General features: G+C 37.9%; 1 protein-coding gene across 1 annotated transcript in view; it reads right to left on the minus strand.

Annotated features, from left to right (window-relative positions):
• Positions 1 to 937: 937 nt before the first annotated feature.
• HECW2 (HECT, C2 and WW domain containing E3 ubiquitin protein ligase 2) overlaps positions 938 to 20134 on the minus strand; it is a 103691-nt gene continuing 84494 nt past the window's right edge. Inside the window, exons 20-28 of the mRNA XM_010011032.1 lie at positions 18317 to 18430; positions 14526 to 14678; positions 12388 to 12486; positions 10462 to 10591; positions 9717 to 9863; positions 8914 to 9028; positions 8057 to 8142; positions 6536 to 6648; positions 938 to 1049 (exon numbers count right to left, since the gene is read on the minus strand). Coding sequence (XP_010009334.1) covers positions 938 to 1049; positions 6536 to 6648; positions 8057 to 8142; positions 8914 to 9028; positions 9717 to 9863; positions 10462 to 10591; positions 12388 to 12486; positions 14526 to 14678; positions 18317 to 18430 — 1069 coding nt within the window. The remainder of the gene's footprint in view (positions 1050 to 6535; positions 6649 to 8056; positions 8143 to 8913; positions 9029 to 9716; positions 9864 to 10461; positions 10592 to 12387; positions 12487 to 14525; positions 14679 to 18316; positions 18431 to 20134) is intronic.

The following is a 20134-nucleotide window of genomic DNA, read 5'->3' on the forward strand; positions in this document are numbered from 1 at the left end:
AGAATAAACACTAGCGGAATGCCTGTTCAAGCATGGAAAGTGACCAAAACAGAAACTGTGTTTTAGTTTGCTTGTTTCCTGTTTACACTCTAAGAAACATAATATAACGAACCTATAAAAATAAACAGAAGTCACTGTGTTAGGGTTTTGTTTTTCCTGATATGCTGTGATAAATTGCTAGTTTCTTCTTAAAATAGTTTCCATGCAGTATAAATCATAAAATCAGTCTTATGGTTATTAAGTTCATTGTAACAGCTCATCTTTTGTCATACACACCACTGGCAAACACATTTCCACAAACCTCCTTAATGCAAGCCATTATGGTTACATCCTTTGTTGCTGACTTTCCTTCCAATTCATTTCTGCCCCAGGAAGGTGAGCATTACGGCGCACACCATGCAGGCACTCGTAGTCTTCAGTAAAGCAAGAACAGGATATGCTATTACAACATATGGCATAAAGTAATGTACCTTCAGGAATTTAAAAAAAAAAAAAAAAAGGAAAAAAAAGGGTTTTTTGATAATTTACTGTGTAGGTAAAGGGCTGAATGATTTCACATTTTGACTTGAATTTTATATTCAACAACTTTGATGAAATCCAGTTTTCGGGTACATGTCAGTTTTGCAGTAGCCAGTTTGATCACAACATGGGATTATGTTTCTTGTTTGCTCAGAACATAAACTTAGGAAGTTTGGCTGTCCTGAAAAACCACGGATTGCAAGACTTGGTTTTCCCTGCACATCAGGCACACTCTAATTTCACTGTAGAGAATTCTGCCACTACCACAATGCTTTTTAATTGCTCTTTCATGGAACCTCATTATTTGAATTGCACCGTGAAACAATTTTCCTCTAGGAAATCCAAGACAAACGTTCATTCATTTGTTGAGAAGACAGATCCACAAAAGTCCAATGAGCTGGGCACTGTGGTTTGTGTGTCACTCAAGTCCAAAAGTACTTGTCTCTTCAACTGCTGTCAACAGTTTTTCATATAACATAGAGAATGATGGATAAGGGGGAAGGTCCAGACGATTAAAACAAGTGTGAGCCCTGAGGGGGGGAAAAAAGAGAAGGTGAAGAAGTACATTATTAAGAAGTTCAAAAGAGAACACACAGACTGGTATGTGCTTGCATAGAGATGTGCAGATAGTATTCTTCCAGAATACTTTGTTCTGTCAAATGATGTTTTCCAATTGAACGCATAGCGAGGTTTAATCTACTTTCTTCTAATTAAAAGAAACCAGTAAGAAGCATTTATGAAGGTCTTTAGAAGCACACTCACAGCCCAAAAGGCATGGGATAAATTTTATCCATTAAATGTGCATGAGAAAAGGATGACGCAGCATGGTACAATTCAAATAGTCTGTTCCAAAATCTTGGCTTTAAATGTATCTTCTGAGAAGGGTTTTTTTTTTGGTACTGATGATACTTGAAGACTGTATTTGTAACCAAAAGCAAGGTATTTCAGTACACTGAATATGCATAAGATACTAGATTTGATGAAAATACTCTAGATACACAGGACACAATCCACAGTAGTAAAGGACAGACAAATGAGATGCTCTTCCTTCTACATTTCCTTGGCATATAAATCTTGTTCTGCTTGTGCTGATTTACACTATGTACATACATGGCCCTGCAAGCCAATGACCTTTAGAATAATACTTTTTGTAATTACATGAAACTATGCACGTACCTCTAGCATACCACCCCCACCCTGCTTTCTTAAGAGGGCAACCACATGGTTTAAATCACAGTTTCCAAAGTCCATACACCTCAGCTTTTTGACACACTCTGAACTGATCCTCAAAACCTCTTCCAGGGAATGAAAAGGGAGATAATAAAGGTTTCTCCTCATAGCAGAATAATGGATATCACTGCCTGACCTCAGGGCAGGCTATCTAAACAGGCTTTCTAAAACACTATCCTTCTCTAGTGAAATAGGTAGCATAATTTTTAATGTGATGGACTCTTGAGAAAGAAATGATGCGAATTGAAGCTGGACCAAAAGACCCATTTTAGATGATTTTAGAGCATGAAAACCTTTTTGTATTTTGGCAGGTCTCAGTTTATTCTTTTGCAATGTAACACATCACAGAGTTACATGAATACAATTCAGGTGAAAAATTTTCCCTGCAGTGACCTGCCCTTCATCAAGTATGACCCATATTAAATGTAGATGTGTAACATAATGGCAATGGAAGGACTGAACAAGCTCCCTCCTTGCAGCAAATTAACTCCTTATTTAATCTAACCACTCCCAGAAATCTGAGTGTCTACAACAGAGCCGTACTGAGCTTTCTCTGAGCCAGAAAGTGCTGCCTTCCATGGGAACAAATTAACTAATTGCTGTTTTAGTGACTTTCAGCTCCCAACTGCAGGGATGGAACATGAAGTGAAGTGGGTTAACCTCATTTGTTAAAAACCCAAGAGTCTATTACAAACCCGCATAGAAGCTGAAATATTCACTTAGTTACAGCCTTAGAGTGTCATAAAAGTATCAGGCTGAAAAAATATATACTCCGTACAGAAGGCCACACTACTAATTATAAACACAGTCCAAACAGCACTTAAATCACTTAAAAATCACTGCAATCACTTACAAAAAAGCATCAAATTTCACACCCTCCCCAAAATACAGTACTCTTAGAAGTATACTGTTAGTACGTACTGTATAGCAGAGGGGGCATTTCCCCACCCTGTATTCCAGAAGCCTAGTATTACAGCCATCCCTCTAAGGCTCCTGAAGGAAAGCTTCCTTTGTACTCCTGATTTGCCTTTCCAAAAACTCCTTACAAAGTAGTATCTGTGAATTTTTGAAGCAAGAGACCGATTTAGACCCAGCAGCAAATGTGCAACTGGAACTCAGTGATCCCTTGAGTTCAGTGGAGAATGTGGGAGAGTCTTAGGCAATTAACAGTCTAACCACATGCTTCTGCTGCTTGGAGCTGAAAGCCACTCATTAGAACTATGGATCATGCTGTGTGGGCTGCAAAACCACAAATTATAAAAGACATAGTATGTAATTAGCAAGGGATTAATTAGAAACTGGTTTAATAGTAAGCTGGCACGTCATTTATATTTATAAAGGGAATTGAGTTTTATCTTAATTTTGAGGGCAAGGTTGAAAATGTAATCACCTACTTTGGAAAACCAAGCCATTCATTAGAAAAGACAAAAACTTAAGATCTTTGTCTTCTGAGGCAACGCATGCTTTCCTCACCCTAGCAAGCAACTCTGTAAGTCTTCAAAAAGAAAAGTTTGTTGGCTCTGGACAGTATTTTCGCTTTCCAACATTTCAAACCACGTGGGCACTAACTGTTCATCTTCCTGGACTGACATTGTATGACAATATGAAAAAGCATCTTGGTTCCTGAAGTCTAGATTCCCAGTTAATCTTCCCTTTGTTCTGACTGCAGTAGTAAATTGCATGACTTAGGGTTAAAATCCAGCAGACACAAATACTACTTGCATGTGAATCATCACATGCACGTATATAATGCACAGCTATGAACCTGGAACTGATTTTCTCAGCAGGTAAGTGAATTGAAAGAGTAACAGTCTCCCTGCTGATTCAGTGTAATCTACAACACAGCATGAGATAAGGAAGAAGAATCAGGGATAGCAATAGTTAAGCTAAACCTGTAATCATCAATCTTTTCAGGGCCTTTTACACGCTGCTGACTTATTAGTGTAAAAGACAATGATACAACCTAGGCAATCTGACATGCGCCTCACAGAGATGTCATTATTTTGATTCAGCAGAACTGATTACACAGCAGTCAGAACAGTGGGAACTAGGTAAACATCTAGTGAATACTTCTGTGTTTATATTCACAGCTGCTTAGACCATAAGCACATACCCAAGTAACTTTATTAGTTGCCTTATATGTCTAAAAATCAGGAAGAAGAGATGGGGATGGGTATTTATACATGTTTTCAGCAGTGCAGTAGTTCTTCTAGAAACAGAGGAAGAAACAAAGTCCACTGCCTTGTGGAGTCCTAACTTTGGCCACCCTCACACCAAGCAATATCAAATTTCACAAGCTCTCCCCCTAAGAGGGCAACTTGAAAAGCATAGCACTGCTACAAGCGAGTGATGGTGCCTTAATACAAATAGTTTAGTTATCTGACAATCAGTAAGAGTGACGGAGTCCTGGGGCAGCATTCTCAGCACATCCAGCAATGTGTTTACACACGCAGGGCTTGTGTGGAAACCTCTTCAAGGTTTGCTACTCAGGGTCGTTGTTAATGATGTCTTACCTTCAAGCCAGCACTACTCAGTGTTTGCACAGTAAGTCTTTGAAGCTGGCGAGAAGCAGGCTGAAGCTACACTGCACACAGGAACTAGATACATTAAAATGCAAATACCACTTTCTGCTCAGGGCTTAGCCCATTTAAGCATGAACACGGAAGATCATTTATGTTTTATAAGATCAAAGTTCCCCATGTATGAATGCCAGAAATTCTCAGCTCATGACAACTGTAGATGTTTGTTACACAGAGTTGTTGGCTTTTTTCTTTTTTTTTTTTTTTTAAACAAGTGTGTTGTTGGTTTAATTCTCACGTTTTTATGTTAAAAACTATCCACAGAAACAAAAGTCAGATGTTTCCCGATGTTTCCTAACCAAGGGAATCACAAATGAAATTTCAAGGACACAATACATTCTCCTCTATTTGAAGAGTTGGCTTTTCCTCTGTATTTGCTGAACACCGTATGGTAGCAAAGTTTCTCGGCATCTCCCTATAGGAAGCAGTTTTACTCTGCAGTTCGTTACAGCCAGGGCTCTGCTAACTTTTTCGGGGGAAATTCTGAGCATCCTATCCTGGCATGTCCTGATCTTTCCCATGCTACAAGCTGTGCTTGTTAGCACCACGAATTCCAGTTTTAGAGAATATACAGGAAAAACTCCCACAATTTCTTTTCTTACTTAAACTCACAAGAAAATCTTGTAATTTGAAGTTAGAAATAATATTAAAAAATATCAAAGCTTTTTCTTTTTGAACAAAATCAAATCTATTTTATACCTAAATAATAAAGTAGACTTACCAGGCTACAAGGTATTACTAGGCACCCAAAATATATTAAGAGTGTTTGATTTGAAATAGCAATTTCCAGAATTTGCTTATCTCTAGTCCTCAGTTGCCTGCCTCTCATTTGTACTGTACACTGGAAAGATGGCTTTGTTTAAAGGTCACCTGCTGTGCCTGTGGATTTCACAGTGCCACTTCTGACTTTCCCAGTGTGGTTCGAACAGCAGCCTGATGCCTCTGCCTCTGCCTTTACGCTGGAGGAACAAGCTAAGGGTTGTTGGTCAGAGAAACTCAGTGTGTCTGACAGATGCCTTGTGTCTAAAAAGAGTCTGAATGCAAGTTATTCCTGAGGAATCTTGCTTACTAGGAATGGGCTAGCATTAGGATTGAGTTTCCTCCATGGATCAGCCCAGCACAAAGCTACTATCGCAAGCTATAGAAGCAGCATACTAAAGTAAAAAAGCTTAGCTCTGATTACATAGAGTTGGTTTACCCACACTCTGCATATTAATCTGTGTCTAACCACCGTTAACACATTCTAAAGGCTACAGAATTACAGAGCTGGATGAAAGGAAATCTTCCAGAAACATACCAGTCTAATCACAACACAGAAAAGACTAGAACCTGTCATTTTTTGTCAGTGAATCACCCATGGTAGAAGATCTTTCTTGCATCACTCATATGTTGTTAGTCTAGTCCCGGTATTGCTACCATGGACCTTTGAAAACAGCTCTTTTCCATGGTCTGATACCTGCCACTACCCAGTTTAAATGCTGCCTCTTGTCTGCAAGGGCTCTTATATCTCAGTTCCTGCTTTCATATCTTGGACTCTCATATTGTGCCTTCACCATCTTGACATATTTCAATTTACCCTACTTGTTCTCATTGAAATCTTCACCTTCTCTTGTCCCTGTGCCGTCTCTTAAGCCAAATGACCCCGCTCCTCAAAATACAACCCTTCTTCAGTTCATAACTTGCCTCTTCCATATTTGTTGACATCAGACAGATCACAAAACTTACATCACTGAACTATTCTGTAGAGACTGCCTAATGCAAAAAGTCTGATACTAGCTTTTGCTATTTAATTTTATTAAATATTTTGTTATTTAACTTTAATTCATATTAATTTTTGCTCCTAAGTGATGAGCTGCATGTTCAGTAAGTAAATACTTGCACATTTAATCAATATAGCAAAATCCAATTCAGAAGTAGTTAACATTCTGAAACAATTTTCCATGACAAAAGCATTATGGTATGGATGTCAGCCACAGTTACACTGCCTTGTCCATCTTATGACAACAAAATTAAGTTCAAAGAAAAATGGACGCATCAAGACACTGGAACAATGGGGAAGGAAACTGGCATGTAAAGCATAGTATATTTGCACATTCAGTTAAACATAACATAAACAGTTAAAACTTGTTTATGTTTCTCAAACATCCGTTATCCTGGTAACTGATATTCTAAAGTATCTCTAGCACTAATACACACAACAGTTGTACCTTGGAAGAGCAGTGATCTTCCCCCACTTCTCTACACAGAACCTTCTTGGACCATTGCTCCCCCGTAGAGAGGCAAATCCTTCATAAGGTATGCTGGACGTGCCTGTAACAAACTGCCAGGGCAAACAAAACATCGTGGATATTTGGTACACAGATGGTGTGCATTAGAATTGTATTTATATCAGCATACCCACTAAAGTCCAAATGCTTATGGAAAACCATTTGCAAAATAAGGAAATCTGTGAGGCACAAGGAATAAACACCACTTCAAATAGAGGGTAAGGGAAAACAGACCATTTCATGACAGGACTCTAGAAGAGACAACTTATCAGATTCATTTCCTTCAAAGGTTTCTCTTTGAAAGAGAATATGTAAATACTGTAGAGTAAAATACTATTAATATCAAGTTACCTAAATTTAGGCCTAAGTGAGATTTTCCCTACTGTCTTTACTCTGTATTAAGAGGAACTACAAAAAAGTAATACTGGCTTTGTGTTACATTTTTTGGCTATGTGGATTTCAATGTCTTTGTAAACCACTATCAAACACTATAAGAAAAGGACTAAATTTGGAAGGTTACGTAGATTGTCCACTAACATTTGCTGAAATGCTGTCTGTTGAGCAGATTTAGTTATAGCCTGTCATGAACTGATCAAATGTGGGTTTTGACAGATCAGAGGCTACCTGATTTTTAATGATTTAGATATTGAGAAAAAACTTTTGACTAACTGATGTTATAGGAACATATAAGCAGACACGTCTGGCTCTCTATCAAATGAGAAGTCCCACACTGCTTTTTGCAGACCTTTTTTATGTACTTAAACAGATTTAAAAAAAATCCTTCATCGTACTCATATAGGGACCTCAGTGATCAGATGCAAATTCTGAATTGTTAAAACCAGTGGATTTCACAGAACATGGAGCACATGGTATGGTTTGGGGTGCAGGTTTGTCTGTTTCTTTACAGGTATGATGGATGCAACCCAAATTGAAAAAATTTAACTCAGTAGTAAACCCACATGTATAAATATTTGTGGAGAGGTTTTTGTATTGCATCAAAAGGATGACTGGACTCTGCAGGCTGGCTCAGTGAAAACGGAATTGGGACGATTTTTAGGTTTTCGTCATTCTTTTCTACTTTCAGCCACTGAAACTTCCATCTAAGCTTTCTCCTTCCTAAGCTGTACAAATATTATTAAAAGTTCTTCCTAATGATATAACCAATTACAGTTTTCCTTTTCAATCTTTACTAGTCTTAATGTACTTTTAATCAAACAAAAATAAGGGGTTATTGACATCAGATACTTTATCTTAAATGTATTTTTTAACTTAGAAATCTATAAAAGTATCTGTGAGCTTCAGTCACTTAAAATTATTACAGTAAGACTCTGAGGATTGTCAGGTTCTTCCTGCTGGCCAGCATCACCATCAATTTTGGATGTCATATACCTGGGTGGGACTAGTTTAGAATCTAATTTTAATGATGGGCACTATTTTTACATAGATCATCTGATTCCTCACCTGTAGAAGTCTTAGTCGTTGTTCATTGTTGAACCTCTCCACAGCAGCCCAGAACCACCGAATTACAATGTGATTGTCATGATAACCTGTTAAAATAAAAAGAGCCTTTATACCTCTACGTGCTACAAAAAGTGGTTGAGAGAATAGTTAATAAGCTTTTCCTAGTTTGGCCCTAGTCACAATAATGCCATATTTTTTATCCGATAGCAGCAAAACAGAGGAGGTGAGAGAATAGTCTTATAATATTTAAAAATCTTAAAGGCAGAGAATTAATTTACTGTGACAAAAAGGAGTGGCATCTCTTTGGGAAGCATTTCTTCCACTAATTAATCACTAACAGGAATGCCAGATCTCGCAATATCCCAATGCTGTGCTTCTTATGTATCTAAAGCTACAAATGATGCTGCAACTCTCTCTCTCAAAAGTAGTTCCCAAATCTTCCATTGTTCTCAAATTATCTCAACTGCCAGCCTGCAGTCACTGGGATTAATTCTAACTTCCTGTCTTCTTTAAGAGTGGAAAAGAGGTAGATCCCATTAAGAATGGTTAGCATTCCATTTGTCTCCAGTGTAGGGGTGGTACTCTACTAGTGTGCAGGTGAGCACAGTGATTTCTGTGGAGAAGACTGCTCTGTTATGCTGCCCAGACAAGAACAGTAAGGGAAGAGCTGCATGGGGAAGCAATGAAGCAAACTGCAGTGGACAAATTACCTTCTGAACCTTCTCAATGCAAGCTTAACCATAGAAGTTCAGAAGATACTACAGGTGTATTTCAGGGGATGGTCCTTTAGTGTCTCAGAATCTGGGCAATCCCAGGGCCCCCAGCATTGTCAGTAAACAATTCAAAATTAAGGCTACCTCCTCTGTACTCTGTATTATTTCTCCAATCACTCAAGTCAATTTCTGCTGTTCCAGCTATAACCAGTTCCAGTTCTCTGGCATCAAATACAGACACGAGCCTCGCATCAACTACCTGTAAAAGGAAATAAAATGCGTAGCACATTTCTTCATTTATCAATTATTGCCTCCCCATAAAAGGCTTGTCTGTCACTAAAACATTTATCAGGCCACATTTCTTTCGTGAATGGAAAGGATAAAAGTTTTCTTTCTTTTTAAAGGCAAGTAAATGGACTTCTTTTTCTTATACCTCAGTTCTATTTAGTTTTGTTAGAGGATCACAGTGATTGGGAGAGAATTTTATTGGCACGTAATACTGAATTATTTCAGGGTAAATTAATACATTCAATTCAATACATTCAATTCAATACATTTAATTTAATTGTCTATGTTAAAACAGGAGAGAGAAAAGACCTTAAAATACACTCATTCTACCGTGTGACATGGTGCAGCATGCACACAAAAACCTCAAAGGCCCAGTGAGGAAACAGATGGGTCACTTTAGCAAGTATTCACTGCTAATCATACAGAGAGTGATCCATAGTACTTTCCAGTTTAAAGTAGATGTATAACTATGGGTTCAAGTCAATGACTAACTTTTTTTCTTTATTCTCCCCACTTCCCCTGATATCTGTAGGGACATTTCTGCTTATAGATATATCTGGTTTTTTGGATTCTGTATTTGGGAAATGTAGATGAGGAGAAAAATATTTTGGGTGGATACAAGAAGAAAATAAATTTCATTTCATTTTTGAGTTTTGTACCTCATAGAAACCACGAACCAGGCTTTCTGTTTGTTGTACAACACCTCTCTCAATTCTCCATTTCACCATTCTTTCTATATACTCTTTCTTGTTCTTTTCAGTGACCGGGATGTTGGCACCTCCTGGCTTTAGTTCCCGTTCTGTGATCTTAGGAAAACGAAATTACCAAGAGACAACACAGTATTATAAAGACAAAAGAAAGAATTGTAATAATGTATATTTTTAAGCTGAAGTAATTCCTCAAGAGCACTAGCCAGGAATGACTTTAGTAAACTGGAATATGCGAAATAACAGAACATACAACAAAGCTTTTTTTGGCTAAAATAATATTTGAAATCCCAGTTAGACTAAGAATCTTCATATTTAGTATAAAGAATAAACTGAGAAGGAGAAAAAATCTTTATAGTGACTATTCTACTGAAGTCTTCTAAATAATACTGTAACAAAGACGCTGTAATACCTCTGAATGGTAAGTCTGCTGCAGTTAAATTCAGGTAAACTATCTCCAGCAGAGCAATCCAAGATTCTGGTATTTCAGATACACTCCAGAAAATCTCCTTAACCAGAAAGACATGTTTGACCAGTTACAAATAACAATTTGTCCTTAGATTTCAACACTGTTTTCATCAAACAGAATTTTATAAAAACATGTGCAAATCAGCATGGACACATCATTCTTGAGCCCAGAAAATGTTTCCCTAGCAGTAGAATACACAAGGGAAATGAAATTGAGAATCTTGCACACCTGCCCAAAAACTTCTTCATTTACAGTAAACGTGAGATCTAGGATGTCATGTATATCATTGTCTTTCATCCACTGCAAACTCTGGTGAAACTCCTCATCGAGATATTCCAGGTCACTCAGGTCACAGAGTCTAACATAAGGAAGAAGAAAACACACAAATACAGATGTCAGCAGTAGTGTGTGGTCAGTAACCAAACTCAGATAGGACAGTCCTGAAAATCAGACTAAGAATGGGAACCAAGAGAAGAATCAATAGAATAAAGAAGACATTACTTCAAATCTCTATTTATCTGCCTAGTAATAGTTACTGTATAGCACAAAATGATTTTGTTAGTGTACAAAACTCCAGAATTTATTAATTTGAAGACACACTGATTTTAAGCTTATGCTGAGTCTGTCCCATGTGTCCTGTGAAGAATATTTTGGAATTTTGAAAATACACAGGTGAAAGAGACAAAAAATGCAAATCATACAAAAAATGGGAATGTTTTGTAATGAGCAACTACTAGCTTTTTTACTTATGTGACTACACTGCCACCTCTCTCTTCTCCTTGTTGTGTGGAGGAGTCTGTTCAGAGATCCTGTCTACCCAGAAATATCTACCTTTTGCTGTATTTCCCCTTACCTGGTCCTTTTACAAATCCAACATGTAAAGCCAACTTCCCCTTGCTGTCTTTAACAGTTACTACTCCATGCTTTAACATGTCATCAGTTAATAATATTTAATAACATGGCAATTTCTGCCATTTCTAACTCCTTAAATCCTGTTCTGTCAAACAGGACACGGGCTATTCATTAAGTAAAGGGCTTTTTAGCTGCTGGGTTCCCTGCCTGCTTATATCCTTGGGTCCATAAAAAGTCTGAAGAAAGCTTTGTACTCTTAAGACGGATGCTCAAGTGTAGTGTAAGTGACACCCTGCAGTAACATCCCCTACATCAAAGCCGATGGATTGGGCAGTGTCCCATTTGCAGAGGTAGACTGGATGGCTCATCACTTCTGAGGAAAGTGAAGGTCCAGGGCTTAGATGAGAAAGTTGCATGAATCAGGCTGTGTACAAAGGTGGCCACTCCTCATTTTTAATTTTACTGTTTAGAGAACGACCAATTTAAATTATTAATTCAATTAGGCAGTCATAACATTTTAGTATTGAAGTCCATCTGGGCTAAGTCCTCATTCTTATCAAAATGATGCTGTTAGCATTTAGGTACTTTTAAAATATATATACAATAGGAATGGATGCATTACTCCACACTACTAGAATGTATGATGTTTTATACAACAAATATCCTTCCAGACTTCTCAAAGCAGCTTTCAAATGGAAGACAAAAAGTGAAGCATTAAGTTCATTAGGTCTTAAAATTCCAGACATGCTGAGCAATGTTCATGTGCAAGTGCAGCTCTGATTGTTTGCAATCTCCATTTTATGGAGCTTTATTCTGATATACTTCATACTTTCTTTTCAGAACTACTACTCCTGCTCTGGCTGAAACAATCAGTCTACCTCTGAGAATGGGTCTTGCAGTCTAAGTTACAAGGTGATTCATATCCTATCCTGTGAGTCACTACAAGACAAATGAGTAAGAACTCTATTAATATCAGGAATAAAACCACAGCATTTCATTGTACATCTTCAAATGTAAGATTTTGTAGAAGAAAGTTGATAACATGATGAAAACAAAATACAAGGTTTTCATACTGATCAGAAAGAACATTTTGAGTTATTAGATAACCATCACCTAATAACCATAAGCAGAAACAAGTAAACTTTTTCATCTTAAAGAAGTCCTGGATTGAAATGAAATTATTACATTTTAAAAAAAAGGCCTGTCTTCTTTGATGATAAATCATAATTTATCCATACATAAAACAGCATCGTCCATGGGGAAGGAACCAAACAAAAAAGGAGACAGAACAATTCTACTCACATTCGGAGGAGGGCTTTATAAAAAGGTCGTGTAAAAAAGGCATCTAGCAAATACTGATGTATCAGAGCAAGACCAAGAATTCGACCACTAAACCTGAACCTGGAAGAGAAAGAGTTACAATCATCATACTGAAGCTTTGTTGTTTGTAGACTGCTCTCTCATCAAAACTTACATGTATTTCCAAACAGCATTTTTAGATCAGAAAGCTGTGTATAAATTGTGGTAATTTTTGTGTTTGGGTTTTTTTAATTATTTTCTTGCATTTCTTTTACATTCTCAGCAAGGCACAGAAAAAAACCCACAAGCCTGCAGGGTGTGGAAAATCCCTCAGATACCTAAAATTGCAACTTCCCAAAAATGTCAAATCCATATTAACACAATCGACCCTGCCAGACTAGCCTCTCACAGAAGTATATCCACCACACATCCCATATAGGATTAACTTGTTTTCATGTTGCTGGGAGGCCAAAGGTTTTTCTATCCTTCCTCAGCCCGACAGTTCTTGCTGTCTGTCTTTTCTGTTTCCGGTGGGTCCTTGCTCCCTCTTCTGACTGGTGATTATGGAGTCCTATATACATTTTCATGAATGATGGCTGGAAGCTTTTTGATGTATCACAGTGCTCTCCAGCCCTATGTCAACAGGATCTAAACAACCTCCTCTTCTCCCCTCTCTCCCCCTATTATCTTCATTTTATTGGGTATGTAAGAAGGTTGGGTGGGAGGGAGTTGAACAGATTTCAGATCAGATGGCAGCAATTTTGAAATAGTAGAGTCTTCACGAATATTCCCAAGAGAATAAAGATCCATTGTGAAAAATCCTCAACATCTCTGGAACTAGATTTAAGTGTAGTGCTATTTTTCAAATAAAATAATTATTCTTAAACTGATTATGCATCACCAGCAACAGTTTTCTTGGAAAGATTAAGGCTTTACTGTAGCTGTCTGTACACTGGGTTTGCAAGATAAGGGTATGACATGCAAAGCCTTCCCCTACCATGTATAACAGCTTGTCACAGCTGCATTTTCTGAATTCCCCCGAGGCTGTACAAGACCAGTGGTGTCACTGGCATCAGCATCCCAGAAGAAGAGGGGGTCATGCCTCCCTTACCCCCTAAGGTCTCTAGTCCAGCACTGCAGAAGCCAGAGATTAATACAACATATTGGTAGAAGTTGCATAGCATGTAAGGATTTTTCTCCCCTTTTTGCCAGACTCTTCTTGCTTTTCCAATATAGCATATATCATTTATTGTTGCATTACTGGAGTTCACCTGGTACATTGCTTCAACTGGATGCAGCCAACCATTTCATTTTCTATTAATTTTTAAAACTGGTAATGAGATTCCTTTGTGATATTCATTCTTCATAAGTGGCTTCCAATAAATAAGAACTTAGTACGTATCTGTCCTACACAGATGAGCAGTTGCCATTCTACTATTATCGTAATCTAACTACCCACACTACAGACATATCTGTTAATATACAAAGCACAGCTTTACAGACTTCTGGTGATGCCATGGCTTATATCAACTGAGGGTGATTCAAACTGGTTTATAATTGTGAAAATGGAATTTTGTAAAAATCCTTGATAACTATTTTAGACGTGTGTATGTACAGACTTTGCTTAAGAGCTGTGTAATCAGCAGTCCTCCCCGACCCCTTATTAAGATACCTTCATAGATTTCCATCCGACACATAAGTTGTTTTTTTTCCACTGAGGAGACCCCTGTACTCTTTAGGAAGACTCAAACAAATAAAATATAGTAACACCTGTTTGAAATCTCCCTTAATCTCCTCAGTTGACAAAAAGCCAATGTTTCTTTCATTATTTTTTAATGCACAAGAGACTAATACTGCTTTCATGAAATGACTTCTAATGTATGAGGAATGCAGAGAGTTGTATCGTGAGACAATCCCATGGTGCATGCTTCAAATCATAAGTTTCGCTGACCTTGTGAGAAATAAGATAATTTAAAACCACAAGAGAAAACAAAATCAGGGAAGTCAGAAGAAATGCAGCTATTTTGCTGCTGGTTAGAAAGATGAGATTCTGGTTTCTGTGTTTGAGCGGATATGAGCAGTTGTCTACAAGTGGGAACAACAGAAAGCATAGCTGAAAAACAAAGAAAAATCATTCTTACCACTCGTGGTGATTGTCTACAAAAGCAGACATGGGACTTATTTGTACTGTATAGGTATCGTTGGCTGAATATTCAAACAAACCATAATATGGATTGAAGAGCTCTCTAGACACCAGGAAAAAAAACTCTCTTGAAGGTCCACTGTAGTCCAACCTTTAAAGAGAAACTTGACATTACTATAAAGTGTTCATGTGTGCAAAGAAATGCTATTTTGAATCTACATTCTTTATGCACTATTTTAATTAAAATTTCCTATGATTTTAACCAGAACCCTTATCCTGCAGATTGCTTAATGCCAAGGTATGTGAAGTCCTTATGGGGCTATTCTGAAATGGAACAGCTTGGGAGGACTGGAATGAAGTGCTCCATGCGGGCTGCTCTCATAAAAAAATTTGGCTCCAGCTGTAGTGGCCTCTTTGCCACAGGAATATAACCAAATAATTGAGGGTAGGGGGGAGGAGGAGACATAAAAAGAGACAACATGAGACCTTTATGCATCTGACAAATTAAGAATGAAAATGAACAATGGTCATATTTTGTCTTTGCAGACTTGCAACTATCGGACAATATGAAAGATAGTATTTCAGTTTTCCCAAGCAATATAATCTGCGATTACTCCAGTAATTTATCTTTCTTTGTCTAAGTTTTCTTGTCTCTCTTCCAAACACGAGTGCATTTAAATGTCTTTTGGAGAGTGCATTTCCTTTGGAGGTGGTTGGGGGTTTTTTTTGTTATTTCAAAATTCCAATACTAATGGCATCTAAATAACCTCTTCTTCCTGAATCATAAACAAACTCATTGCTGACAAAGTACTGAGACTGAATTTTGACATTATGCTGCAGGTCACCAGTGAAATGAGTTAAGTATGAAGTTAGTGCTCTGGTAGAGTTGGAAAACAGAATATCAGGGATTTTCCTGTGGGGAACAGAGATGATCATAATCCTGATAAACAGATATAAAGATATATCTTCTGGAGGTTGAGACTTCTAAGAAGGTCTTGATTTAGTACTAGAACAATGCACAGACAGAAGTATCACAGAGAGGGTCAGCTTTCACATAGGACTTCTGTTACTCATGTATTAGCTCATGAACTTTTACAGAAGAGAAACATAGATGAGAGTTGTTTTTTGAGGATGAAGTTGTCAGGAAAGTAAAAGCTAGGTACCATTATCAAGTTGAGGACAAAGCCTCTTTCATCTGGTGAATGAAAAACATTTCCTCTTCAGTCATTTGGAAGCACTTCACTTCATAAAGCTTCAGAAGTGACATACTGAAACAGATCCTTACCCTGGCAAAAAGGGCAGATTCCATGTTCAAATTGCATGAAAAAACCCCAAACAAAAACCCCAAATGGTTTGATATCGTGGACAACTGTTGGATCTTAATCTTGGCACAAACAACAGGATCAAGTAAAAGCTCATCTGGAAGACTCCTGCAAACTTCTGGGATAATCAGACTCACTGTGAAATCTTAAGATAGGATAGAACCTGTGTGCTTCACTACCCACCATTTCATACAGCTCCTTTTGTACACAGAGTTACTATGAGTCACGTTATGTAAATCAATCATGAGAGTCCTGCACTGCCAGTCAGATTTATCCCACAATTAAAGGCTTGGCACAAGGGTGAGAAAACTTCATACAAGAGGTATGCAACCACACAACAGCTGCAACTGTGGGGCATTTGGGTATTCAGGACCAGAGTAATATGTTGTTGGCAACATGACTCACGTCTCCTAGGAAGCACCATTAATACTTCAGATTTACCACTCTCAAATGCAAAGCAGCTTCTGCTAATAGTTAACAGAACTTAGGGAAATAACTTTAAGAAACCATACTCTTTGTATCAAAATTTTCTTCATATATCACCACATGAAGTATGAATGTAAAAACGTTAAACAATTGCATGAAATTGAAGGTTCAAGAAAGATACCAACAGTATGAGACTTATGATAAAAATCATATGAGCAGCAATAACTGAGTTGTCTCACTAATTTAAAAACTAATAAATCAGTACTTACTAAAATGTTTTCATTTTTGAGGATTTCATACCCATTACCAGGTAATGGGTAATGCATTTCTTTCCCTCTTGGAAAAGAAATCCAAGAGCAAACTCCCACTTACAAACTTAAAACAGGAGGAGCAAATAGGAAACAATTAACTTTCAGTATTCCTCCTCCTCCTCATTCTCCTCTCCTCCACCCTGACCTGTCTTTCCACACCTAGCCAAATGAAGTTTGATACATATCCTTGCACTATCTGTGATGGAACAATAGTTTGCACACATCCCTTCTTCATTCAAAACACATTTCTAAATAGACACTTGACGTCATTTTAATTTTACTTTGCTCTTAATTAACTCATTCTTTTCCATTACAAACAGAGTCTTGTGTAAATTTGGCTAGAATGAGAAGAGGATGTGTCACCTCCATTTCCAGGTCACTCTTCCTCTTGCTATATGGAATGATGAAATGCGAAAGACTGACAACTGATGACGGGAGACAGAATATCTGGATCAATCTCTATCTTATATATGATTTTTAAATTTCCTCTTTTATTTTTAAACCTGAGTGGAGGTTGTAGCTGTGAAAGTAAAGGTTGGTAGGGCTGTATAAAACAGGCCTCATACCTGCATCCCCACCCTGCTCTGTCAATACAGTGTAATGTCATCCCGCACCAGCCTTGTCATTCCAGTTCTGAGCTTTTCCTCAGACAGCATGGTGATAGTATTTATAAGAACAAGTCCACACTTGGCTCTCAGCTGTCAACATTATTCTAAGACTTCTGTGAGTCCTTATTAACACTAAGTACTTCACGGTGAACTTTAAACAAACAACCGGATTTAGGGGTTTTCAAAGACAGATTAATTTAATCTAATCTTGTATGAGATGTTTCTATTACAACTTAGCTATTTTCAAGACTCATGCATAGCATGGCAATAATGCACACTACTGCACTCCAAGAGCTGTGTGCTGCAGTTTCCTAAATACCAAGGAATAAAATTGCTAATGTATTTACAAATAGATTCATTAAATGTATCAATAAAAATATTTGTGCTTAAGGCTTCAAGATCTGACAACAGGGTCACAAATCAAGAGATGAAAGAGGCAAATCGTACACTGTTCCAGTTTCACTTGCAAGGAAAATCTAACCACATCTTGCTTTGCAATGCAATCTCACAACCTGTAACATGTTAGACTTTCATTAGACACAGATTGAGCATTCCCTGAAGGGACTTTGAAACATCAGGAATATTTGTATTTATCTGACAAGTAGCAACAGCCTAGCTGCTTTTATTGGTGACTCAGGGCCTGGCCTGGAAAGGCAGTGAGCACCTCCTGTAGAACTGCAGGCTTTCAGCTCCCTTTGCCTCAGACAGGAGCTGAATTAAGGATTAAGTTTCTAGCCTACTCTTGGAGCACCCTCCCTCCAAAAAATGGCAGCTGTCTTTTAAGAAGCACTGGAGATATGTCAGCACTGACAGAAACAAATATTAATAACACAAGAAAGTTGTTTATTTTTTCTTTGCTTTCCCAGCAACATTCTAAAACACACACCAACTATTGTGAAAATTCACATGAACACTTGCATTACTTCTGCAAAGGCAGGATACATTACATTTCAAAATGCCTAAAAAGTCATCTTGAACAGCTGTATGTTCTAGGCTTATGTATGTGGCATTTCCTGAATGTAATCCTTCCTCTTTTCACTCTAGACCACAAGATGTTTGGTGAGCAGCAGCTGCAAGACACACAGAGTTTTCAGATCACATTTACTTCCCTGTTCTACTCACCCTTCTTCCCCAACAAACGTGACATAGAGTTTATTTCTCTGCAGGTCTTTTCTTGAGTAGCCCATGATCTGGTTAAAGGCATCTTCTAGCAAGTGATCTCTCCTAATGATTAATCTGAGGAGAAAATCATTTTGAAATAGCAACTCATGAAAATGAGCCATGGTTGGAAACATCTATTTACACTGAAAGTAACAGGGTGACTTCATAGACACATTTCTGCTGGATAGTTTGATATCAATCAGGCAGCTTCTGTCCCTCAAGGATCTGCTTTAGATTTCAACAAAATGTTTCTCATATGAAGAAGTGCAGTTTTGTTTTTTTATACCCTAGATCTTCCTTAAATCAAAGGCTTCAGTGGGTAAGGTCCTAAGGTGGGCATGTTCATTAAGTTTAGATCCTTCCATAAGGCTGGGACTGTAAATCAGTCTTTCTGTAAACAAGCATCTAACCTTTTCTGTAAAAAGCAATCTCTTAACAAGGAAAAAGACAAAACTGTGGCAAAGTCACTGAACAGTAACTCCAGAATCACACATCCCTACATTATCCCCGGCATAGCGTGACAGGACAAAAAGTCTAGAAGGAATGGCAACTGTTTGTCCAAAACCAGACTGAAGGTTCACATGTGAAAACATAATGTACCTTCTGAAAGAAAAATTGTGAAAGTGAGGAAGTGCCATTAAGATCTAAAATAAGGGGTGAAAGAATCCTCCTTACTTAAAACATTTTATCTTCTGCCAAAAACTGTTTAATTAGTTTCCTGAAATGCCGCTTGCTTTACATTCAAACACTGCCGTTTGTGTGCGTTTGATCAGTTAGTCAGACTGAAGCTGGGAGCTGCTGCCTGCAGAGAGGCAGCTTACCTCCCCACACAGCCTCTTGCAAAGCCCTTGCAGGCCTTACTGTTTGTGCAGAGATCGCTCAGTGATTGCACTGACTCTGCAGAGGACACAGAAGTGGAGAGGCCAGGAACTGGCAAGGTACCTGGGCAACAAGAGGACCCAGGCAGTATGCAAGTTGTGCTGGGGTCCTGGTTTGAAAAAAAAGGAGCAGATCGGTGTATGCCTGGGGAAGGAAGAGACAAAATGTCTGTTCAAAAATCAAGCTGTTGTTCTGCTTAAAAAGCCACGATGTGATGGCAAATAGGTCAGGAAAAAGAGGTGCAAGAAATGCAATGGATCTTAAGGCCAGCAAATGCCATCCTCTTCCACCAGCTAATTGCCCAAGTATTCGTGACTAAATTTCATAGATTAATCTTTAAGTGTTTGTGATTTCACTACATTACAGGCAGAAAATGTTCAAGCACTGCCTTTCAAGTCTGTCTAAACACCATTTTAAACCCATTTCCGTTGTGGAAGACTTTTAACAAGCCCACAGAAATGAAGTCTGAGCTCTGCACAAATGCCTGCAAAAAGTGACTGGCTGGGTTAAATAAAACAAAACAAAACATAATCAACCACCCAAAAAACCTACCTTCTAACAGAAGAAATGGTTAAAAAGAGTTCTAATGCCTCATGGCTACTATGAGAGTATCTATGAAAGTTGGAGAGCTGGCACAAGACCATTATGAAAGTATCTTTTGATGATGATCCTTAACATCTATGAAATCACTAAATTACCAAATAAATGGAGGGAAGACCTTGCTCCGAGCACTCCAGCATTCTGAGTGCTGAAGTAAAAATATCAGCAGCTTTTTAAGGCAATCCTTAGAATTTAATAACATTTGATTTTATGAGTCCTCTTTACTAAAGAGGACTGTGATATCAAGACAGGCAATTATGTACGAAAAATAAGCCTATCTAGTTTTTTCAGTGGAAAAAA

The sequence above is a fragment of the Nestor notabilis genome, unplaced genomic scaffold (genome assembly GCF_000696875.1).
Source record: "Nestor notabilis isolate BGI_N333 unplaced genomic scaffold, ASM69687v1 scaffold8760, whole genome shotgun sequence".
Lineage (NCBI taxonomy): Eukaryota > Metazoa > Chordata > Aves > Psittaciformes > Psittacidae > Nestor > Nestor notabilis.